Source organism: Girardinichthys multiradiatus, chromosome 10 (assembly GCF_021462225.1).
Source record: "Girardinichthys multiradiatus isolate DD_20200921_A chromosome 10, DD_fGirMul_XY1, whole genome shotgun sequence".
NCBI lineage: Eukaryota > Metazoa > Chordata > Actinopteri > Cyprinodontiformes > Goodeidae > Girardinichthys > Girardinichthys multiradiatus.
In genome coordinates, this window is record NC_061803.1 from 2,193,617 (window position 1) to 2,216,976 (window position 23,360).

At 40.6% G+C, this 23,360-nt stretch overlaps 1 protein-coding gene across 2 annotated transcripts in view; it reads left to right on the plus strand.

Moving 5' to 3' along the window:
• LOC124875190 (SH3 and multiple ankyrin repeat domains protein 1-like) overlaps positions 1-23,360 on the plus strand; it is a 71,011-nt gene that overhangs the window by 22,696 nt on the left and 24,955 nt on the right. The window contains exons 2-13 of one of the 2 annotated variants that reach the window (XM_047377172.1): positions 731-1,296; positions 5,887-6,090; positions 8,559-8,630; positions 8,724-8,832; positions 8,938-9,089; positions 9,954-10,121; positions 10,348-10,389; positions 12,015-12,131; positions 12,225-12,302; positions 13,784-13,850; positions 14,052-14,227; positions 14,327-14,457. In XM_047377172.1, coding sequence (XP_047233128.1) covers positions 835-1,296; positions 5,887-6,090; positions 8,559-8,630; positions 8,724-8,832; positions 8,938-9,089; positions 9,954-10,121; positions 10,348-10,389; positions 12,015-12,131; positions 12,225-12,302; positions 13,784-13,850; positions 14,052-14,227; positions 14,327-14,457 — 1,778 coding nt within the window. In that variant the 5' untranslated portion in view covers positions 731-834. The remainder of the gene's footprint in view (positions 1-730; positions 1,297-5,886; positions 6,091-8,558; positions 8,631-8,723; positions 8,833-8,937; positions 9,090-9,953; positions 10,122-10,347; positions 10,390-12,014; positions 12,132-12,224; positions 12,303-13,783; positions 13,851-14,051; positions 14,228-14,326; positions 14,458-23,360) is intronic. The other variant, XM_047377173.1, reaches the window with a different exon arrangement.

A 23,360-nucleotide genomic window follows, 5' to 3' on the forward strand; every position in this document is an offset into this window, starting at 1 on the left:
TATCTACTGAGGGGGAGAGAAAATAGAATAAAGTCAAACAATCTAATGTAGAATTTGTTTAGATGAATCACAGTCAACATCATCATTATTGTGCAAATATCTAAAGTTTGACCTTTTTTCCCTTAAGAAATTATGTTTTTACCTCTGGGTTAGAACAAGCAGAAAGCAAGTCAGCTGACAAAAGGAAACCCTCACAGGGACAATAACTGCAGGAAATATACTAAAGAAATTAGTTATGGCCAAAGGAAAACTCAGAACCAGAATTGTGTCTCTTTTCAGGGACAGAATGACCTCTGATGAAGCTATTTTACAGAATATAATGAAGATACGTCATCAGATCTTTATTTTCCATGACAGGCCGCAACTTAAAACATTTGGCTTCTTCATTACCACCGAGCAGAAATGATCTTGACCTCGTGTGATGCCACATTGCATTTCTCTTCTGCAGAGAACCTGTGGTGCAAATTCACAGAGTTTATATTTAGCCTGTCTTCCATCAGCCTGCTGTTCCCTAGTGCATTCCTAGTGGCTAAATGGGGAATGTGGACCAGCTCTGTGCTACTTCACACATGTGGACTTATTAACATTGCCACTGGCTAGTTTTGCTATTATTGCACTTGTCTTGTACATGTTTGAGTTCCACCCTTCCTAATTTTGTTGACTAAATGTTTTTTGTAAATGAAGACTGAAGTGACCAAAGTTTACTCCATTCTCTGCCTGTTTTCCACAGCATGTTTCCAAGGATGAAGCCGGTCTCATGGGATAGCCATGTTTTGTCTCCATGACAGCTAGATCAGTCAGCCCTCACTGCAGTGACCACCTGCACAGCAAAGGATGCTTGGAAATAATGAGCATTTTTATTCCAGTCAGGATGACAAAGATGAGGAGGATGAGGAGGAGGAGGAAGAGCAAAGGCGAGAGGCAAGAGACGATGAAGGCCGACACAACAGGGAAAATGGAGGACTAGAAGGTCTGGGAGAGAAGGAAATGATCGGAGGACGGCAATCCTGGGAAGGGAAGAGCGGTGAGGTGGGGAAACCTGCAGCCGTTGTGGTTGGTAGACAGAGACTAGGCCGACCGTTGAGGCCAGGTAACCTGGATAACCGGGGCAACCCCCACATGTCCAATCAGACCCAACCACTTCATCATGTCACCAACAAGCTGCAGCAGCAACATCTGATGGCAGCAAAAAGACGAGCTCTCATGGAGCGCAGCATGACCACCATGGCTCCTCATGAAGACACTTTCCTGACCATGATGGTGTTTCGCATTGGAATCCCTGACATCAAACAAACAGTAGGTGCATCAGAAACACTAGTTCAAAACACATTCCTCAATTCTCACCAGGGTTCTAAAATCACATTTAAACTGGTTTAGGCCTAAAACAATAAGATATAAAGACAGGAAAGTCCAAAAAAGACATTTTTCAAGTTTGTTCCTCTTTACAAGCAGGGCACTGACTGGAGGTCTTTCCAAATGAAGAAGTAGTTCAAACCAAGTCTCTCTGGTATTACTGCCTCAGAGAAAGATTCAGTTTTAATTTGACACAAAAACTGTAAAAAAAATATTAATAAAACTGTTAAACAGTCAGGCGGATATTCATTAGACAAGTGCTCTTAACATCCCCTCATTTAAAAGACAAAAACAAACCTGTTTAAACTGTTTCTACCTTATAATAATTCTAAGATGTTGATCTGGTGGGATATGATGGCGCACCGTTCACTGAATTTAACTGCATTATATCATAACCAGGATCAAATTGGAATGCATGTACTTGAATTTGGATCTCTCTGTATAATTGGACTGATTTGATTATATATTTCTCTAGAAGTGGATATGAATTGGACCTGTTTGTCCTGTTAAGTGTCTTGATATAACATTTGTGAACTGGGGATACAGAAATAAACTGAACTGAATCCACTCACATTTACCCTAACCCACAAGGGGGCAAGAAGCTAATGCTAAATGTCCTATATCCAATCTTCCAGAACACCATCTGATGTTCTTTATCAAAATCCTGATTTGCCAGAGTTGCTTTTAAAGTTGAAGCCTGGATATTAGATTTTTATTTACCACATATAAAAGTCTAGAGTGCTGGATGGGCACAAGAGAACCAAGGAGAAGCAGCAGCAGAAGGCAGTCAGGAAGCAATGCATGAGATGTGGAGTGAAGCTGCTGCCTTTGCATCTTAAATAGACTTATGCCTCTAATTGTACAAAACAGTTGAAATCATATGTTTATACTGTATAAAAAGCAGAGGCAGACAGAGTAGCAAAAACTGTACTCAAGTAAAAGCATTATCATATTTTTAATCAAGTAAAAAGTAGCGATTCAAGAAATTACTCAAGTAAGAGTAAAAATCAGACAAACATACATGAAGTTGCAAATTCTGGAAGACTAAATAAAAAAAAAATAAAAAAACAATAAATAACATAATCACAAACTAACAAACTATAACAGAAGAAACAATTCTCCAAGTCATTTTTTTCAACATAAAACTTAGCTGCAGAAAATATGATTTGCATGTATTTTCATAGAATGTATGTAAACAATCAGCATAAACATGCTGGAATATCCCCACATTCCCAAAAAAGCAAGGAAACTAAGCCCAAGCCTCAGCCTCATGATGTTAGCCTCTACCTTGGGTCAAGCATGGACTTAATTAGGTTCCAAATCTGAAGTTAGCATCACTTCACACTTCCTGCAGCTGCCAGCCTTCCAGTGGCAGCAGGTGAGAATTGGCGAGTCCACACATAAACCGCATCAAGGTGAGAAAGCCCCACCGTTCCCACCCTCCCCCATCTTCCTTTCTCCATTTCCAAATCCCTGAACATGCCAAGTGTTCCACATGTCAGCTAATCTGCCCTCAATATAACAGGACTTGCTAATTATCTAATAGGTTTTTAATGAGTTTGGGGAGAGCTGCGTAGTGAGTGACTCTGGATGGCTAAGAAACATGCAGGGCGGAGTGTTGTTCTTAAACCTTTCACCAGCCACAGGCGTCACATTCAGCTCTGCACAAAACCTTCACAAACACTCAGCGCCATGAAACCCTTCTGCAGAAACATCACTCAGAAGAATGAAAGGGACATAAAGAAAAGGCATGAATATTATGAGCCTGGGAGAGGAAGGTGTGCTCCAATTAGATTACAATGCTGCAGAGATCAGGTGCAGAAAGACAACAGTGTCACTGTGACATACAGGCTGTATTATATGGGTCTTCTCTCTCCCAGGGATTAGCCGTCCAATCTCTGGCTTTCACACAGCAGAGCAGAGACGTACACACACTGCATCCCCTCTCCCATAAGAATGCACATACACATACACCACTGCTCACTCACACATGTGTACACAACATCGTGCACATCATGTGGTATAGCTCCAAGGGACCAGTAAGACATCGCTAAGGCAACGGGTGCCTGCCTCCTCTAATGAACTGGTTGCCATGCCAATAGATTCGGCTATACTATCAAATAATGCAACCTAGTCTGGGCTCAGGGGGGACAGTGGGGCATGAGAGTGATGCTGAGCTGTGCAGTTTTCTCAGAAATGCAACAATAACAGCGAGGCTCTGCTCCTTTACCCAGATTTCTGCGAGCCGTCAACGACGTTTCAATGTGAAGGTCTTCTAATGGAGAAGCAAGAAAATGGAATAATGTGAAGAAATGGGGTTAGGCAGACCCTACAGAGAACACTGAGGTAGTTTCTCTCTGAGCTCTGGGTGTAAAACGTACAAGAATACAATAAGAGTTTTTCCACAAAGCTGTTTGTTGTTTTCCTCGTAGGAGTTGGTGTCAGTTTGACACTTTCTATACAGAACAAATGATAAACATGCATACTGGGATGTGTGCGCTCCTCTTCATTCTAACAAAACCACAAACAAATGGAGTGAGAAAATAAATAACACGATCGCATCAATGGTTCTTTTCTTGAAATACGGCAAGTAATAAATTATTTAAATAGAATTCATGCTCTGCACACATAATGTTGCCTTGCATTCATCACTGAAAGGCAGGTTTTAAAACTGACCTGGTGATTTACAGGATAACACCAGAGGTTGCTGTGGACACAGTGCATGTGGAATGACTTTTTAAAATCATAAAAGACAATAGAAAAAACTTAAATGGTCCCAGTACAACCAGATTAAAAAGCAATGAGAGCCTCGGGGGAAGACAGTCAGCAGATAAATTTATGCTCCATATTCTAGCCTGTGGCAGCAGTGTTACGATTGAGGGTTTGTTTTAGTTTATCAAGTCCAGCTTCAGCTACATTGTGCACCCAAACTGTCCGTCAGCCAATTGACTGAATAGAAAAGGTAACATCATCATCACCTGTCTGTAACCTGGCTGCAGCGGTATATTACAAGATGACAATGCTTGGGTTCATCTGACCCTCAAAACAAACCCAAGGAATCTCTGGGATGTGTCAAAGCTTTGCTGGCATTTGATTTATTAGCCAAATGGAAAGTGGTTCAAATCTGTGTCATAGTTCAAGGTAAAGTTGATCCAAAAGACTTTTAGGAGGTGTTTTATTTTTGTCATAATCTGCCTGTGTTAGGGTTTTGAGTGTGTATTTATTGCCTTTTTCTCAGCCAGTGTTGTGCTTTTGTTGTCTTTTCTAAGCCAATGTGCTTCTTTGTTCATTCATGTTTATTAGATTCCTTCTGTTTAGTTTTGTTGCTTCCAGGGTTCTGGGGTTAGAGGTGTTTAGTTACATTTCCTCTCAGATCTGTTTCCCTCCTGTTTATGTTTTTTAGTTAGTTTCATTGTTTACTTGCTTCAGTTCATTTAGGTTTGGTTTGGTTACCTCCTTATACTTCCTGCTTTTCTGTGTTAAGTCTCTCTCCCTCAGTTCTCCTGCATCCCTGGTCCCCAGCTGTCTCACATTCTCCTGATTAGCTCCTCTCCTGGTTCATACTCCACTTCCCTCAGTAAATTAGCTTCCTGGTTTTCATTGTTCTTCGCTGGTTCCTCCTGAATTCCTCTGCCAACAACCCTGGTTATAATCTGTTCTTGTTTCCTGGCTCCACGTTATCTTCCGTGTTCTGGCATTGTATGTTCACGACTTATTACAATTAATCGAAGAACTTTTCTAATCACCATGCGACACCTAAGTGCAAGTCTACACTTTGGTCCAACGATAACCAAGGCCGTTTATGACAATTCTAGTATTACGTTATATTCAATTGTGTAAAAACCAATGTGGTCCAGATTAATTTCAAGTCAGTCCAATTAGTTAAAACACAATTGAGTCACACCTTTAGATTCAGTATACATTAAAAATAGGCCAGTACGCACTGCACAACATTCAGCTTCAGCAGGTCATTTATTACCAATTGGAAATGTTACCCAGCTAGGAAAGCTCAGCCAGTTGCATCAAGCTGTTGACTCTACAGCAATCCCTCATCCTGAGCAAGCATGTGGCGACAGTGGAGAGAAACCACCCCCTTTTAACTGGAGGAAACACACATAATCAGGCTTAATAAGAGTGTCTGTCTGATGCTTGAGTATTGAGAGGGCAGGAAGGAGACAAACTATGGACGTACTGAACCAGGGGTACTTTCTTTTGAAAAGACAAAGAAAACACAAATTGAACAGCAACAATAGCTCTGTCCATGACATCACCCAGGGATGATGAACACCTAATCACAGCACTAGGAGAAAAATGAACCCTATACTAAGTTAATGGTGATAGGCCAGTCAATGGCTCTGTCAGGGGTACTTTCTATGGACAGAAACAAGACAGAAACCCCAAAGTTAAAAGTAACATAACAGCAACAATACTAATTCTACACCTGCTACTACTGACTGCAATAACACTAAAATGTTTTAAATGGAAGAAGAATGAAACCTCTAAGTGTCTCCCTGCTGTGTTGTTGCATGTTAGAGGTGTCTCCAGTTTGACCAGGACTGCACCGTGTGGAGTGCCAAGCAGCAGATCGTCTGCTCACTCGGTGAGTCCTTATGGGACGTCTACAACTACGGACTTTTCCAGCCGGCTGGAGAAGGACGAGATGCCAAATTCCTCGAGGAGGAGCGTCCCCTGCGAGACTACGCACACACCTTTGAGAAAGGGGTGCCCTACCTGGAGGTAATACTGAGAAAACAAGAATGCGTGGATTTCCTGATGTCATGTAAATTCTTTGAATTTCACAATTAAATAACCTGAAATCACCCTTCAATCTATGTGGTGCCATGAAAAAGTATGTACCCCCTTACAGATAGACTCTGATTTAGCTGTTTTGTGACACTTAAATGTTTAAAACATTCCAATTTTAATTAGAATATTTTAAAATCAGACAAAAATAACCAGATTAAAGGAAAAATACAGTTTTAATGGTTGTGCCACCTTGCCACATTGCAACTGATGGTCGGACATTTTCCTCCAGAATTTCCTGATTAAGATCTGAATTCTTGGCTCCGTTAACTTTGGCGGTTAGAGCAGAGCGCTTGTGTTCTAAGAAGGTTGCAAGTACCCGGTTCAAATCCCACAAACTGCCACTCTGGGTCCCTGAGCAAGACTCTCAGCCCTGAAATCCTTCTCAGGTGCTGCAGAGCTGTCCACTACTCCCGAAGGGATTGATTAAATGCAGAAGACAAACTTCATATAAAGATGATTATTATGACTTTTCTGGAATGCTGCTTTAGTTTCTCTTTCCTATTATCGAGTCATGACTTTTGACCTTAACTAAGGTAGTAAAGCCTGCAGAGCTTTAAATGTTGCTCTGGGTTTTTCTGTGACCTCCTGGTTGAGTCGTTGATGAGCTTGGAGTAATTTTGGTAGGTCGACCACTCCTGAGAAGGTTCTCCACTGTTCCATGTGTTCTTGATGTGTGGCTAATGGTTCTCACTGTGGATCTCTGGAGTCCCAAAGCCTTAAAAATTATTTTGTGACCGTTTGGACCACAAAATGGCTTTTTATGTTTACTCTGGTTAATTTTGTCTGATATTAAAATTCATTTTGTGATTTAAAAAAAAACATAAATGTGACAAAAACAGTAGAAATCTGTCAGTGTAGAAATACTTTTTGTAAAAAACACGTAGAAATTGTTTTAAAAGCAGCAAGAAAACAAGTATAAGATTTGTTTCAGGCTCAGAATTTCAGTGCAAAACAATGAGTTAAGTCTGTATAGAGTTGCATCATTTCTATTATATTCTCCAAATTACTTATTATTCAGAGTGCAGCGTATTACATTTCTCAGTTTGTGTGTCATCAGGCAGTAGAGAAGAATCAATGTTAAGATTCCACAGCCAACAGCGCCCTCTGGTGGTTCTGAAAATCCTTCCTTCAGGAACTGGTTCCAAACCAGAACTACTAACAGAGATCCAATTGAGCTCATATTACGACAGTGGTTAAAAGCTTGTTAGCCGGTAATGTTCTGATGTTCTATCAACAGGCCGATGGAGAAAGAGAAATCACCACAGTTCAGGTGAAAATGGATTTAAAGCTTAATTCTGATAACACTGCTGCACTCTAGTTTAAAGGAACTTTTTAATTATACATATATTTTCACAGCTTAAAGCAAACTGCACGGTGGCATTGTGCATTAACAAATGATTAAAATTAAGCTTTGTTTAGAGGTTTAATTGTTTTCCAACTTAAAAGGTTGTTACTTTAGACTTTAAACCAGGGGACTATCTTAGAAATGACTGTGAAAGGGTCTGGTCCTGCAACGAGGTTCTGCTGGCCTGTCTCAGCTATAATAACTGAGAAATTCATCTAAATTATGGGCTACTCCAGGTACCTGGAGAAGGCTCTGCACATTGATCCTTTCGACCCGTTTCCATCAAACTGGGTCCTGGATACAGTTGTCCGATCGACCTGGAACTAATTTACCCCTGAAGGATCTTTCTTTTCATCTGCCAGCTCCCAAAAAAACCTAAAACAAATTCATGATATGAAATACAAACAGCAGATATGTCCAGGGGCAAATTACAAAACAAAATGTTACAATATTTAATTAACAAATCATGGCTGCACGGTGGTGCAGTTGGTAGCACTGTTGCCTTGCAGCAAGAAGGTCCTGGGTTCAATTCCCGACCAGGGGTCTTTCTGCATGGAGTTTGCATGTTCTCCCTGTACATGTGTGGGTTCTCACCGGGTACTCTGGCTTCCTCCCACAGTCCAAAGACATGCCTGTTAGGTTAATTGGTCACTATAAATTGCCCTTAGGTGTATGAATGAGTGTGCATGGTTGTTTGTGTGTTGCCCTGTGATGGACTGGTGACCTGTCCAGGGTGACCCTGCCTCTCGCCCATAGACTGCTGGAGATAGGCACCAGCTTCCCCATGACCCACTATGGAATAAGCGGTAGAAAATGACTGACTGGGATAAAGTTTTCTTTTTTTCCCCAAAATTAAATCCAAATTTGACTTCTGAAGAAATGAATCACAGCCATGTTCTGGCAGGGTTGAGTGGGAGAGAAACCTTCTGGAAACAGTACATAAAGACAATGGCCATTTTGTTTTCTGAACTACAGTATCATGGATTTCTACACATGTGCCGCTGAACATCATGACTCACGTTTTTCACACAGATCCTATTGTCTCCGTCCGCAGTTTAGGTACAAAACCAGAGTCTATAAACAGACCAACCTGGATGAAAAGGCTCTGGCTAAACTCAGCACAAAGGTATCCCTTCTTCATTGCTCAGTCATGTGTGATAGCAGCTGGAGAGCCTTGATAACCATTGTCTGACCTGCCTTCCCATGATTATACATTCAGGCCAGTCAGAAGAAGTTTCTAGAATACATTCAGACTGGAGCGATGGAAAAAATGGCAAAAGTTCTAGATAAAGGTCTTGATCCTAATTTCCATGACCCCGACAGTGGAGGTGAGTTTCTCATATTTGTGTTTTTTGAATTCAGAGTTTCTACAAAATCTAAAATGTTTTGCGTTTTACCTGTAAACCTTAAATCGTCCTTCCTGTGCGGCTCAGAGACCCCGCTGTCGGTGGCCCTGCAGTCTGGCCTGTCCATGGAGGGCATCAGGCTGCTGGTTCTGGGTGGAGCTCATATGGACTTCAGGAGCAGAGACGGGATGACGCCGCTGCACAAAGCTGTCAGAGCTCACAATCACGCTGGACTGCTGGTAAGAGCTTCATTAAATCACACACACTCTCACTGAGATTGGACAAAACAAATAAAATGATGATTATTGACACACTTCATCTAAACATGAATAAAACTTGACCTTAGATCTGTTAAAATGTCACCGTTAACATATATTAGTTGTAGGAATCCGTTAAATCAACATTGGCACCATTTAATAATTTCAAATTTCTATATTTTTTCTTTCTTATCTGAGTATAACTGATTTCTATCATTTCATTCGGACATCTTAGGTGTAAATGTTTAAGCACTGACAGCCAATACAGATTTAAGCTTCTTATATTAGCGATTAGACCTGTTAGCACGGCTAGCATCATTTTAAACCCTCACCAACATTGAGTCTTCATTCAGTAATTGCATGACAAACAGTGTTCTGCTGTCAGTGCCACCCGGTTGCTCTGAGGTTCGGTGCATTCACAGATCAGAAAAAAGATTGGATGTTTGAGTTTCCTGTTGGTTGTTCAATCAAGGCGGGTCAACATGGATTCTGGTCATCAACAGATTTCTCAGAGCATCACTAAAAATGTTTTCCTGAAAAACCAAAAAATAACATTTAATTGTTCGACTTTTTTCTGACATTGTGATAAAAAACATTTACAAACACGTTTACTTCCTCGTGAGGCACCTGTCAGTCAGTCAGCCTGTGATCAAATTTTCTGTGCACTGGGGTCAAACAAGTCAAGCAATAAAGCTAAAAACTCCCACTTTTTCTGGTCTGTAAATGCATCATCAATCATTACTTTGACTCACTTTGTTTTGACCTTAGTAAAAATCTGAGATCAGGACCATATGATTTAACACATAAATGGTGAGAAAATCCCTTCCCTCTGTCCTGTCCCGGCAGGCTCTTTTGTCTCTTGGAGCGTCTCCAGACTACATAGACCACTGTGGCCTGACCCCGCTGTACCACACTGTGCTGACAGGGGGCGAAACCTCCTGCTGTGAGACCTTGCTCTATTACAGGGCAAAGATGGGCACCAGGGATGAGAACGGCTGGGATGAGACTCATCAGGTAGCTCTATCCAGGATTACTGATGAACCAATCAGGTTCAAAGTCAGTCGGTAGCTTCATGGTTTCCCCTCATATGTTTGTGTTTTCCGTTAATTTATGCAAAGCACCATCATGTGTGTCTTATCTCTGTGGTAGTGGTCTTGGACCGTCACACTGTGTCTCCCACAGCATTTTCTTCACCATCCCCACTCTTGTTTTCATTCTATCTTCTTCCTCCTTTCCATAGCACAGAGATGAAGAGGAATTTGGAATGGAAGAAATACATAAGGTACCTTTCATTCCACCATCTCATCATCCCTCCCAGCCTCTCAGGGCACAGACAGTGTGATCCTCCAAATAAACAGATGTGAATGAAGTGACCACAGTGCTTCCTCCCTCTTACTTGAATCTGGCTCATCTCCAGATGAGTCCATGTGAGAAATAGTATTGCAAAATTGTTCCCAACCCTTGAATTTAAAAATCTAAAAAGTGTGGTGTGTATTTGTGTCAGCACTCCTGAGCCAAAACTTCGTAGAACCTCCTTGCTTCAGTAACAGCTTTGCACATCTACAGACTGGAATCCTTGCTCAACAACTCAAGCTCAGTCATATGGATGGAGGGCAGCTGTTACCAATAATGTTCAAGCCTTTTCACAGATTCTCAGTTAGATTTATGTCTGGACTTTGACTAGACCATTCTAACACATGAATCTGCTTTGATCTAAACCATCCATTGTATCTGCGGCTTTATGGTGGTCCTCCTGCTGGAAGGTGAACCTCCACCCCAGTCTCAGGTCTTTAGCAGCATCTAACAGGTTTTCTTCCAGGATGGTTCTGGATTTAGCTCCATCCATCTTCCCATCAACTTGGACCAGCTTTCCCACACCATGATGCTGCCATCACCATGTTTTAACAAGTGTATGGTGTGTTCAGGGTGAATTACAATGTTCTTTTTTCATTCTCTTGGCTGGAGTGCACAGCATCTAGTCCTATTGACAGATTCTCCAACCTGAGCTGTGGATCTTGCAGCTTCCAGAGTTACCACGGACCTCTTGGCTGCTTCTCTGATTAATGCTCCCCTTGCTTTTAGTATAGGTGGACGTCCATGTGGTAGGTCAGCAGGTGGTCCATCCTCTCTCCCTGTTTAGATGATGGGTTGAACAGACCTCTGAGAGGTATTGTTCTAAAACCTAACCCTGCTTTGAACTGAACCAGAACCTTCTCCCTGACCTGTCTGCTGTGTTCCTTGGTTTTCATGATGCTGGTTGTTCTCTAATGTTCTCTATAGAACCTCTGAGGCCAGAAACAGAACATTTCTCATATGGAATCAGATTAAATTGGCTTCTGAAGACAGTTGTTTTCTCTGGAGTTTTTAGGAGTATCAGAGTAAAAAGGTCAGAACTGAAATACATGCCACCGTTTTACTTCCACTTCAAAATAACGCCCCATAAATCATTAATAACGTTCGAGGGGTGTGAATATTTTTGCAAGCCATCGCTGAAGGTGCATTGCCTGCTCTCTGTCTCTGTTACATTCAGGTACGTTTGTGCAGGGAACCAGTTGTGATGGCATTTTCTTTTGGTTTGGCGCCTCTGTGTACATACTGTATCTGCTGATATTTTGAGCTCTGCCGAAAATTATGAAGAAACAGGCAACTGAAGCCTATTTTCTATCATTTCATGTTTGCTTTGCAGCACAGCCCAGCACAGTAATGTCTCGCTTGTAATTTGAATATAAATGAGGATGCCAGATGTATTATTTACCATTCTTTGTCTTTGTGTGTGATTTGTCTCCTCTCCAGCCTTTTTCTATCCTATCATTAGTCTGACTGTGCTCTTCAGTTCAACTTGTTTTCATCTGCACTCATAACACTAACGATTTGTGCATATTTTTGTTACACTCCTGACATTAAAAGACTTGCCAGAATGGCTTTGCACAACACTTGGAGCATCTGCTGTTTTATGGAGCAGACACTGCTTCTCAAAATGCCTCAGGGAACACTGCACTTCACATCTCAGCCCTGTACAATAAGGTAAGTGGAAAATAAAAGATGCCACATAAATCCACATATGATTGCAGGATTTTAGAGTTGTTAACCCGTTGATTTCTGTCTCTTGATGTTCAGGAAAGCTGCGTCCGGGTTCTCTTGTACCGGGGAGCAAACAAGGAAGCGAAAAATAAACATGGTCAGACCCCTTTTCAGGTAAATGACAGTCAATCTACTCTGCAGCCAGTTTATTAGGTACACCTCCAGAACTACTTGAATTCTTCATGGCATAGATCCAAACAAGGTGTCAGAAACGTCCACCAGAGATTTTAGTTCATATTGACAGGATAGCATCACACAGCTGCTGCAGATACTTTGGCTGTACATCCATGAGACAAAGATCCACTGATGGACTGAGATCTGGTGGCTTTGGAGGCCACTGGAGTTCAACGAAATCAGACTGAGATGATCTGAGCTGTGTGACATGGAGCATCATCCTGCTGGAAGGAACCATCAGAAGATGGATCCACTGTGGTCATTAAGGGACGGGCATGGTCAGCAACAATACTCGGGTTCAAAGGATGCACAGGTGGTACTGATGGGTGTCAAGGTGTGCCAGGAATATATCCCCCACACCATGACACCACCACCACCAGCCGGAATCTTTGAGACAAGGCAGGATGGATGCAGGTTGCACCTGAAATCAAGATTTGTCGGACCAGGCAACGTTTTTCCATCCTGTTCTGGTCCAGTTTTGTTTACTCTGTTTGAATCGTAGCCTCAGTTTTCCATTCTTGTCTGACCTCTGACATCAAGAGGACATCTGGTCCAAACAACTGCTGCTCACTGGATACTTTATCTTTTTTCAGACCATTATCAATAAACTCAAGACATGTGCTCTGCATAAAAATCCCGGTAGATCAACAGTTTCGGAAGCACTTGGGCCCAGCCCATCTGGCACCAGCAGCCATGCCACTTTTAAAGCTACTTAAGTCCCCTTCATTTTGATTCTGATGCTTGGTTTGAACTTTATCAAGTGTTCCTGCCTACATGAAGTTAAGTGTTAAGCTTAACTGACGAGCTGTCGGATGGGTGTACCTAGAATAGAATACAATAGTCTTTATTGTCATTGTACTGGGGGGTACAGCGAAATTCAGGGTGCTTGCGCTGGTCTACTATACACCACAGTAGGCTAAACAAAAAAATAACAAGGCATTTAAGGTTTTCTCTTAAAATAGAGATATGATAGATGAAGTGTAATATACACTGCAGAAGGCAAGATATTTACAACTGAAAATATATACAATATAATGAGCTGTGAAACTGTGCAAGGAGGTTTATGTATATAAATATGTACATATTTTATATGTTATGGTTGGGGGTTGGTTGTCATCCACGGATGTTTGTGTGTGTGTATCCGTACTTTTTTCTGTCAGTCAGTCTGCTGGTGTAGGATTTTGTTGATCTCTAGCGCCTCCCAGAGAGCAACAAGTCAAACAAAGTTGGCGAGGTGTGAGGGGTCACCTGTGATGGCCTTTGTTCTTCTGTGGCAGCAGAACATGGCAATGTTTCCAGGCTGGGCAGAGGGCCGCAAAACAGTCTTGCAGCATTTTCAGGCCAGGCTAAAGTGGATATTGTAATGATGTCTTCTGGAGAAGGTGCTCTGATTAGCTTGCTTTACAATTTCATGTTTGCAGGTAGCTGTGATGTGTGGTCACTTTGAGCTTGGGGAGATCATCAAGAACCATAAAGACACTGACATCGGTAAGCTTTCCTGCCTGAACAGGTTCGGCTTTTAGCTGTTATGGTCAGTTTCCAACACCAACCTGTCCTCTACTTGTTATATGTACTTTAACTATACCCAGCCGCCTTTTTTTCTGTCAAACTCACCCATTCTCCTAACTTGATCCACCTTATGCCTGATCCTTTGACATTAATCCCCCCCAACATGTGTCACATCATCAGTTCCCTTTTTAGAATCGCCAAAGTTTGTTCCCAGGCGAAAAGAGAGCATCCACACGCTGCCTCTTCCTTCGCTTCATTCCCACCCCCTGCTGCGTGCTAACAGTGATAACACCATGACCCAGTCTGACCCCTTGATTCTACCCAACAAGGCTGCTAACAATCCCAACCCTGGACAGGTACTGAGGACGTTTAGGGATGTGTGCATCAGCTGATCTTTGTGATAACACACACAGGTTGATTGATTTATATTTATGGAGCTCCGTGTGTCTCTGCAGGGTCAGCGACGAGCCTCCATAGGTGTCAGAAGCTCCAGCAGTCCCAGGAACCGTACGCGGTCCCCTTCCAGAGGCAGAGGGGGCCAAAGTGATACAGAGGAAAGACAACGACAGCCCAGAGGCAGACAGGGGTAATGATCTGTCTTCATTTCAGACATCAACGGTCTGTCATTTAATTAGGGCAACCTTACAGTCTGCAATGCAGTTAGTTTTCAGTTAGTAATAGATGCTGTTTGGAGAAGGCCACTGCCGCTCTAAGCTGATGGAGCTCCTCAGGTCAAAATCAACCTGCAGACATATCAGATCTAGATCTGATTTCTCTCTAGATCTGTTTTTAAGCTGCTTTAGTTGCTGAAGTGAGAACAGTGTGAAAAAGGTTTTCTGATTAGAAAAATAATTGTATTTGTAAAGAAGCTCATGAAGACACTCAGAACCTGAAGAATGCACGGCTCAAAAAAGCTAGGATTCTGCTGTGTTCCTGTTCTCTCGACTCATAAGCAGCACCAGCTTTGTTCTATTATTATATCATCTTATATTATCTCAGTGGCTCCAACTGAGGGGGAAGTCCATGCATGGGTGTATAGTGTTACAGCTTTTTAAGAATTACATCAAGAAACCAGTCAGGAAGATCTTAACACTTTCCAGAAAGTTTACTTTTGTAGGAATGAAATGTGGGGAACTTTCCTCCATGGTGTCAGCACATCAGATCAACATATTTACACAAAAATCTAAACTAAAAATGTATATTATTATCTAGTTAGAATTATCCATCCAACCATCCACCTATTGTTTACAGTCATTCATCCTTGGAGAGTCACGAAGGGGGCTGCTGCCTCTCTCCGTCAATCATTGGGCAAGATGTGTGGTACACCCTGGACTGGTCACCAGTCCTACAGAGCAACACAGAGAAACTCAACATGCACCCACACACACTGACTCAAAAAAGAAATTAAGAGAGACCAAACAATTATGTTATCGCACTGTGGGGGTAAGTCAGAGTACCCAGAGAATACCCATGCATTCACTGGGAGAACAAGCAAACTCCATGCAGAAAGAACCCAGGTTGGACCTGCTTCAGCATCCTTGAGGCAACAGAACTAACAACTGCACCACCATGCAGTCTTATTACACTTATGTAAAACAAGAAAAATTATTCCTACTACTGCAAAAATAATGGAAATAAAATGTAAAATAAACACCTGATAAATTTATTCAGATTACCAAGTAGAAGTGCTTGTTGCACCGAATGTGACACATGTGCTCCTTCCATGCGCAGACAGTCCACATCACTGCAAAACTGTATTTTGGCAGTCGTATAATCAAGGAAAAGCAGTGTTAGCCATCTGACCTGCAGTGTGCAGTCATGTTGGACCAGCAAGGGATGGACCTAAACTGTTCAACAAAGTCAGAATTATGAAATTATTCAAAATGTCTTGAAACTGAGGCGCTGAGCCCAACTCTGGACAAACAACCCCACACCATAATCCTCCCTCCACCAAACTTTAAGATGCCTTTAGGGGCGTGCCGTTCTCCTTGTAAATTGTCAAACGGAGAGAAATAATTTGTAGCTTCAGGGAACTCATCTCCACTGCTGTAAATCCCAGTGGTGGAGCACTTACATCACTGCATCTGATCCTTTGCATTGAACTTGGTGTTGTGATCATGACTATGAATATATTATTTAATATTAATACTTGAATATTTTATTAAATAATATTTCAGTCTGTCAAGGGTTGTCCTGTGAATACCAGCCCAGTAAAGCGTTGGTAATAGGACAAAATAGAAAGGTGTGAGACGAGCTCTGACATTATTGAACAGCAACAAATCAATCAACAAACTCTTTACTTTGCTAAAACAATTCAACTAAACTACCAAGCAGAATTAAAGAATAACGAAGACTAATGGACTATGTACAATATAAACAAGTTGATTAAAGAAGGTTGAATACCATGACCAAAAGAGTGATGCAACATTACCATGCAATGTTATTTATGTTTGAGAACCAAGGATTATCTTGAAGAATCTGGAAGTGAAGTTAAGTTAGTCTTGGAACTAACTTAGAAAATAATCAGCAAACGTTTAGACAACCATTCACAATGCAAGATCAGATAAAATATTATTTTACTAAAATAATGTTTTAAGAATGATCTGCTGAATAAAACCAACCCTCTGGATGACCAATTCTGTGTGCTAACTTTTAAACGCTCTTCCTTTGGTCCAAAGATTATTACTTCAGTTTTGTTTTGATTCAGTTGAAGAAGATTCTGGCCCATCCATGCATTGGTTTCTTCTAAGCATTTACCAAGCGCTTGAATGGGTTCATGGTCACCTGGTGACATCGTAACGTATAACTGTGTGTCGTCTGCATAGTTATGATAACTTACGTTGTTGTTTATTAAAATCTGAGTTAGGGGGAGCATGTAGATATTGAATAGAAGGGGCCCTAAGATGGATCCTTGGGGAACGCCACATGTGATTTTTGTGTCTCTGATGTAAAGTTACCTACTGACACAAAAAAGTCCCTGTCCTTCAAGTAGGATTTAAACCAATTGAGTGCTGTACCAGAAAGGCCGACCCAGTTTTCCAGGCATTCTAATAAAATGGAGTGATCAACAGTGTCGAATGCTGCACTAAGGTCCAGTAATACCAGCACTGTGGTTCTTCCACAGTCTGCATTTAAACGGATGTCATTGAACACCTTGACAAGAGCAGTCTCTGTACTGTGGTGAGCAGGAAGCCTGACTGGAAGACATCGAAGCGGTTGGTCGTTGTTAGGAAGTTGTTTAACTGCTGAAACACAGCTTTTTCAATAATCTTACTGATGAAGGGGAGGTTTGATATAGGCCTGTAGTTCTGAAGTAGCAGCTTGTCCAAGTTGCTCTTTTTCAATAGAGGTTTGATAATTGCTGTTTTCAGGGCCTGGAGGAAAACACCTGACAAAAGGGACGTGTTTATCATTTGTGTTAAATCAGATGTTATTACGGGCAAAACTTTCTTAAGGAAAGTTGTGGGTAAAACATGGAGACAGCAGGAAGAAGAGCTTAGTTGCTGTACGATTTCTTCTAAGATTTTGTAGTTTATTTGGTGAAATTGGGAAATTTTGTTAAAATCAGTTCTAGTTGGAGACAACTTTGGTCCTGGAGTTGATGTGGATGTGCTGACTGCCTCTCTGATCTTTTGGGTTTTTTCAGTGAAGAAGTTAACAAATTCATTGCAGGTCCTGGTAGAGTGGAGTTCAGATGCTATAGTTACAGGAGGGTTTGTTAACCTGTCGACCGTGGCAAATAATGCACCAGCATTGGTAATGTTTTTGCTGATGATCTCAGAAAAGAAAGATTTCCTTGGATATTTCAGTTGTAGGTTATATCTGTATAGTCTCTCTTTATAGATAATATAGTGAACCTGGAGTCCAGTCTTTCGCCACCTGCGTTCAGCTTTTCAACACTCCTTTCACTTTAATTGGAGCAATTGAATCAACGATGTCTGAGATTTTAGAATGAAAGTTATCTACCAGCTCATCTACAGTGTTACAGGGCAAAGTGGACAAGAATGGTGACAAGAACTAGGAAACACAAGGACACGAGGGAACTAAACTATAAGAAAACCAAAGGGAAACTAGAATCTAAGGATAACATTATCTGACAAGGAAGAGCAGGGAAGCGAAGACCTTGAATTACTATAAACTTAAATGTAAACAATAAGTGGAACTAAGCCTAGTGAGGAAACAAATAACTATAAACTATAACCTGTTGGAAGGAACTTAAACAGTAGAGACTAATACGGAGAACTATACTAGAAATAAGGCTGGGGAGAACTACTAATATAAAAGGGAAATGGACACTGAGTAAATAATAACTGAAGGGGATCTAAGGACAAGAGGAGGAACTACTAGCAAAGAGGAAAGACAGAACAAAGTAAACAGAAGGGATCAATAAACACAGCTATTAAACAAATAGAAACATAAACATAAGCTAAACATAAATAGTAACTCTGGAGAGAACTAAATCTAAGGACATCTAAACAAGCACAATAATCTAAGCAAATATTAACTAAACCAAGTAAACAACAAATTAAAGGAACAGGGAAAATCTTTAATGGCAAAGTAAACAAAAACAAAGAACAAAATGGCAGATCCTGACAATAAGAACCAAATCTTCCTGGATAAATGGGTCTTAATACTGTTTAATTAGTTATCAAGTTTAGTAAAATAATATTTAGGGAAATATTCTTTCATAGATTGAAAACTGACAACCTTTTTGGGTAAATGATCTTTAGCAGGCAAGCACGTGTTCTTAGCTGTTAGCGGTTGGAGCTAACGAAAGAAGCTAATAGCTTATCATCAGAATCAAACACATACCTTTAAAATAGCATTAATAAAAGGGTTCAAATGCATAAGCATGGACGGCGCATTATGGCTGATCTTCTGTGTTGAAAATCACCCTTTAAATAAAGTTTGTCTTAACTTTAAAAAAACAAACAAACACAGAACACAAACTGAGCACATGTGCTGAGCAGATAATCTGCTAGCACTAAGATAGCTGAGTTTTCAACATAAACAAAACAAAACGTCATAAAACGAAAAATGTTTAGATTATTTCATTCTAAACTACTTCTCTCTGTCCAAAACACAACCTCTTACATGAATCGTGCTGATGAAAAGTTGTCCGGGGCGACAAAGTTGAAGGAAATACAATAATCGTTAATGTCATTGTACTGGGGGGTAAATGGGGGAAACTGAACAACAGGAGATATTGCATGGGTGGCATCCTATCACGGCGTCTTAGAGTGACCCATTCTTTCACAACTGTTTGTTGAAGCACTCAGCAGGCCAAGGTGCTGGATTCACACCTGTGGCTATGGAAGTAATTGGAGCTCCTGAATTCAGAGATTTGGATGGTTGATTTAATACTGTTGTCAACATAGTGAAGATCTGACTCAACACAAACAGCCACAGTCTTCAATCAACTCAGGCTTTGCTCATTGATGTAGTTCCAGTTAATGATGTGCAGGCAAACCTTACAGTTCATAATCTCATAAACTCAGTGCTTTGCTTTGACCATCGGTATATTGAATGACTGATTTTTCACTTGCTCTCCCTCAGACAGATGAAGATTCAATTCAGTTTTTATTCAGTTTTTTTTATGTATAGCGCCAATTCACAACACGTTGTCTCAAGGCTCTTCACAAAGGGTTAGGAATGGTGCGAGGTTGTTGGGGAGGTTAGATTAAACTACAGAGTGTTAGAGTTTGTCCATTTTAGAATGGGCTTTGTGTAGGGGAACTAAGTAAAACAATAAACTGATACAGTTTGTCCTTCTAGAGCCCAGTGGTGGCCATTGTTATACTAAAAACCACAAGGATTGGGATACCTCTCTCTGTCAAAATGATTATAACCATTGGAAAAGAGAAGGGGTCATACAGGTAGCAGAAATGGAGGGTGTGTTTGCACCTCAATCATAACTGAGCCAGTTTAGGCTAAACCTGACTCCATCCGACAGGGAGGTAGGAAGATGGAGGTAAAAATAATTGGAGTGTTGTTTCCTGTTGCATTGTGTAAAAGGTGGCTAACTTTAAAATGGGTTAAGTCATTTCAATTGAATCATATAGATTTCAAGTCATGTTCATACATTCCAGTTAATCCTAACCATTGAACAGTGCAGTCAGATTCAGTTATTTATTCAAATTGGTTAAAAAGTTGTTCTAAGGAAACCCAGTAGATTGCATCCAGTCAGTGACTTGCAGCATTCACTCCTCCTGGATGAGCATGTAGAGACAGTGGAGAGGAAAAACTCCCTTTTAACAGGAAGAAACCTCCAGCAGAACCAGAACCAGGCTCAGTGTGAGCGGCCATCTGCCACGACCGACTGGAGGTTAGAGAGAACAGAGCAGAGACACAAAGAGAACAAAGAAGCACTGATCCAGAAGTACTTTCTATGGGAAGGAAAGGTAAATGTTAATGGATGTAGCTCCTTTAGTCGTTTCATCTAGAAAGAAAGAACAGATAAACTCTGAGCCAGTTTTCAACGTTAGAGTCTGAAAGAGAGCACATAGAGTTAGTCACAGTAGAAGCTCAGTCAGTAGCCATGTCTAGGAGAGAGAAAGGGTTAAACACTGAAAGACAGGGCTATGTGGATCATCGGTAGAGGGTGAGCATTAGGTTGTTGCCAGCAGAAGCTCGGACGATGCCCCTCTCCAGAAAGGTGTCACAGGTAGACACAGAGTCAGGCCAGGTGTAACTTCTAGGAAGAGAAAAGAGAGAACAAAGTTAAAAGCTGAATTAACAGCAAATAATGCAAAATTGGAGAGTAGTATGAGAATGTAGCAGAGAGAGTGAAAGTGGTCATTATGTCCTCCAGCAGCCTAAGCCTATAGCAGCATAACTACAGAGATAGCTCAGGATAAACTAAGCCACTCTAACTATAAGCTTTATCAAAAAGGAAAGTTTTAAGCCTAGCCTTAAAAGTAGACAGGGTGTCTGCCTCACGGACTAAAACTGGGAGCTGGTTCCACAGGAGAGGAGCCTGATAACTAAAGGATCTGCCTCCAATTCTACTTCTAGAGACTCTAGGAACCACCAGTAAACCTGCAGTCTGAGAACAAAGTGCTCTGTTAGGAACATATGGACCAATCAGATCTCTGATGTATGATGGAGCTAGATCATTAAGGGCTTTATATGTGAGGAGGAGAATTTAAAATTATATTCTGGATTTAACAGGGAGCCAATGAAGGGAAGCTAAAATAGGAGAAATATGATCTTTCTTTTTAATTTTCATTAGAACTCTTGCTGCAGCATTTTGAATCAGCTGAAGGCTTTTAACTGCATTTTGTGGACATCCTGATAGTAAAGAATTACAATAGTCCAGCCTTGAAGTAACAAATGCATGGACTAGTTTTTCAGCATCACTCCTGGACAGGATATTTCTAATTTTAGCAATGTTCCAGAGATGAAAGAAGGAAATCCTAGAAACCTGTTTAATATGGGATTTAAATGACATGTCCTGGTCAAAAATAACACCAAGGTTTTTTACTTTATTACTGGAGGTCAATTTAATGCCATCCAGGTTAAGTGATTGACTAAGCAGTTTCTTTTGTAAAGACTCCGGTCCAAAGACGACAACTTCTGTCTTGTCTGAATTTAGAAGCAAAACATTTAAAGTCATCCAAGTTTTTATATCTTCAAGACCTGCTTGTAGTCTATCTAACTGGTTGGGCTCATCAGGATTTATGGATAAGTAAAGCTGAGTATCATCAGCGTAACAGTGAAAATGTATCCTATGCTGCCTGATAATTTGACCTACTGGAAGCATATATATAGTAAAGAGAATTGGCCCAAGTACTGAACCCTGTGGTACTCCACAAGTAACCCTGGAGTTTTAAGATGATTTATCATTTACATGAACAAACGGGAATCTGTCAGACAGATAAGATTTAAACCAGCCTAGCGCTGTTCCCCTGATCCCTACAGCATATTCCAGCCTTTCTAAGAGAATATTATGGTCGACTATCAAATGCAGCACTGAGATCTAACAGAACCAGAACAGACACAAGTCCATTATCTGAAGCCATAAGAATATCATTAGTGACTTTCATCAGAGCTGTTTCAGTCTATGATGAGCTCTGAAACCTGACTGAAACTCTTCAAACAGGTCATTGCTGTGTAAATGTTCACACATTGGATTAGCAACTATTTTCTCAAGAATTTTAGATAATAATGGAAGATTGGATATAGGTCTGTAATTTATTAAGTCATCTCGATCAAGTGAAGGTTTCTTAAGTAACGGTTTAATTACAGCTACCTTAAAAGCTTGTGGTTCTGATCAATTTACTAAGGATAGATTAATCATATCTAAAATGGGACTGGTAATCAGAGGGAACACTTCCTTAAATAATTTGGTTGGGATTGGGTCTAACATACAAGTTGAAGGTTTAGATGAAGCTAATATTTCTGATAACTCAGGAAGCTCCACAGGACCAAAACAGTCCAAACACAGATCAGGTTCTACAGTTACTTCCAATGTTGTCTCACTTGCTGAGGATGAAGTAATCATCTTCAGGAGTATGTCAAAGATTTTATTTTCAATAGAATTAATTTTATTTAAGAAGAATCCCATAAAGTCATGACTGCTGAGAGCTAAGGGAATGGGTGGCTCAACAGAGCTATGACTCTGTGTAAGTTTAGCAACTGTACTAAAGATAAACCTAGGATTATTCTTGTTCTCTTCTATTAATGATGAGAAATAAGCTGTTCTAGCTTGGTGAAGTGTCTTTTTATACAACAGTAGGCTATTTTACCAGATTAAGTAGGAATCCTCTAGGTGTGTAGAGCACCATTTTCTCTCCAATTGTCTAACATTGTGCTTTAAATGAAGCAGCTCTGTATTAAACCAGGGAGCTAGCCTCCTTTGAATAATCATCTTCTTTTTCAAGGGGGCTGCATTGTCTGATGCATCACGCAATGATGAAGTAACACTATGAACAAGAGAATACATTTGTGAAGGGGCAGAAACAGAATTATTGCCCTCCACTGTGTTTTTCTGTGATAATAAGGAAATTAAAAGTAGAACAGATTCTTTAAAGGTTGTTACAGCATCGTCTGATAATGATCTACTATAATGACATTTTCTTTCAGGTGTGGAGTACTCTGTTAAATTAAACTAAAAGGTTATTAAGAAATGGTCAGACAGGACAAGGTTATGAGAAAATATTGTTATGTCTTTACACTCAATGCCATATATCAGCACAAGGTCCAGAGAATGAAGACAAAGATGGGTACGTTTGTTAATGTTTTGAGCAAAGCCAGTTGAGTCTAAGATAGCATTAAATGCTATATTTAAGCTATCACTTTCAGTGTCAACATGAATGTTAAAATTCCCCACTATAATAACTTTATCTGTATTTAACAATAAATCAGATAAAAGGTCTGAAAACTGATCTAAAAATTGAGAGTAAGGGCCTGGTGGACGGTACAAAACAACAAACAGAAGTGGTTTTAGTGCTTTGCAAATATGATGAGGAAAACTAAGGATTAAATATT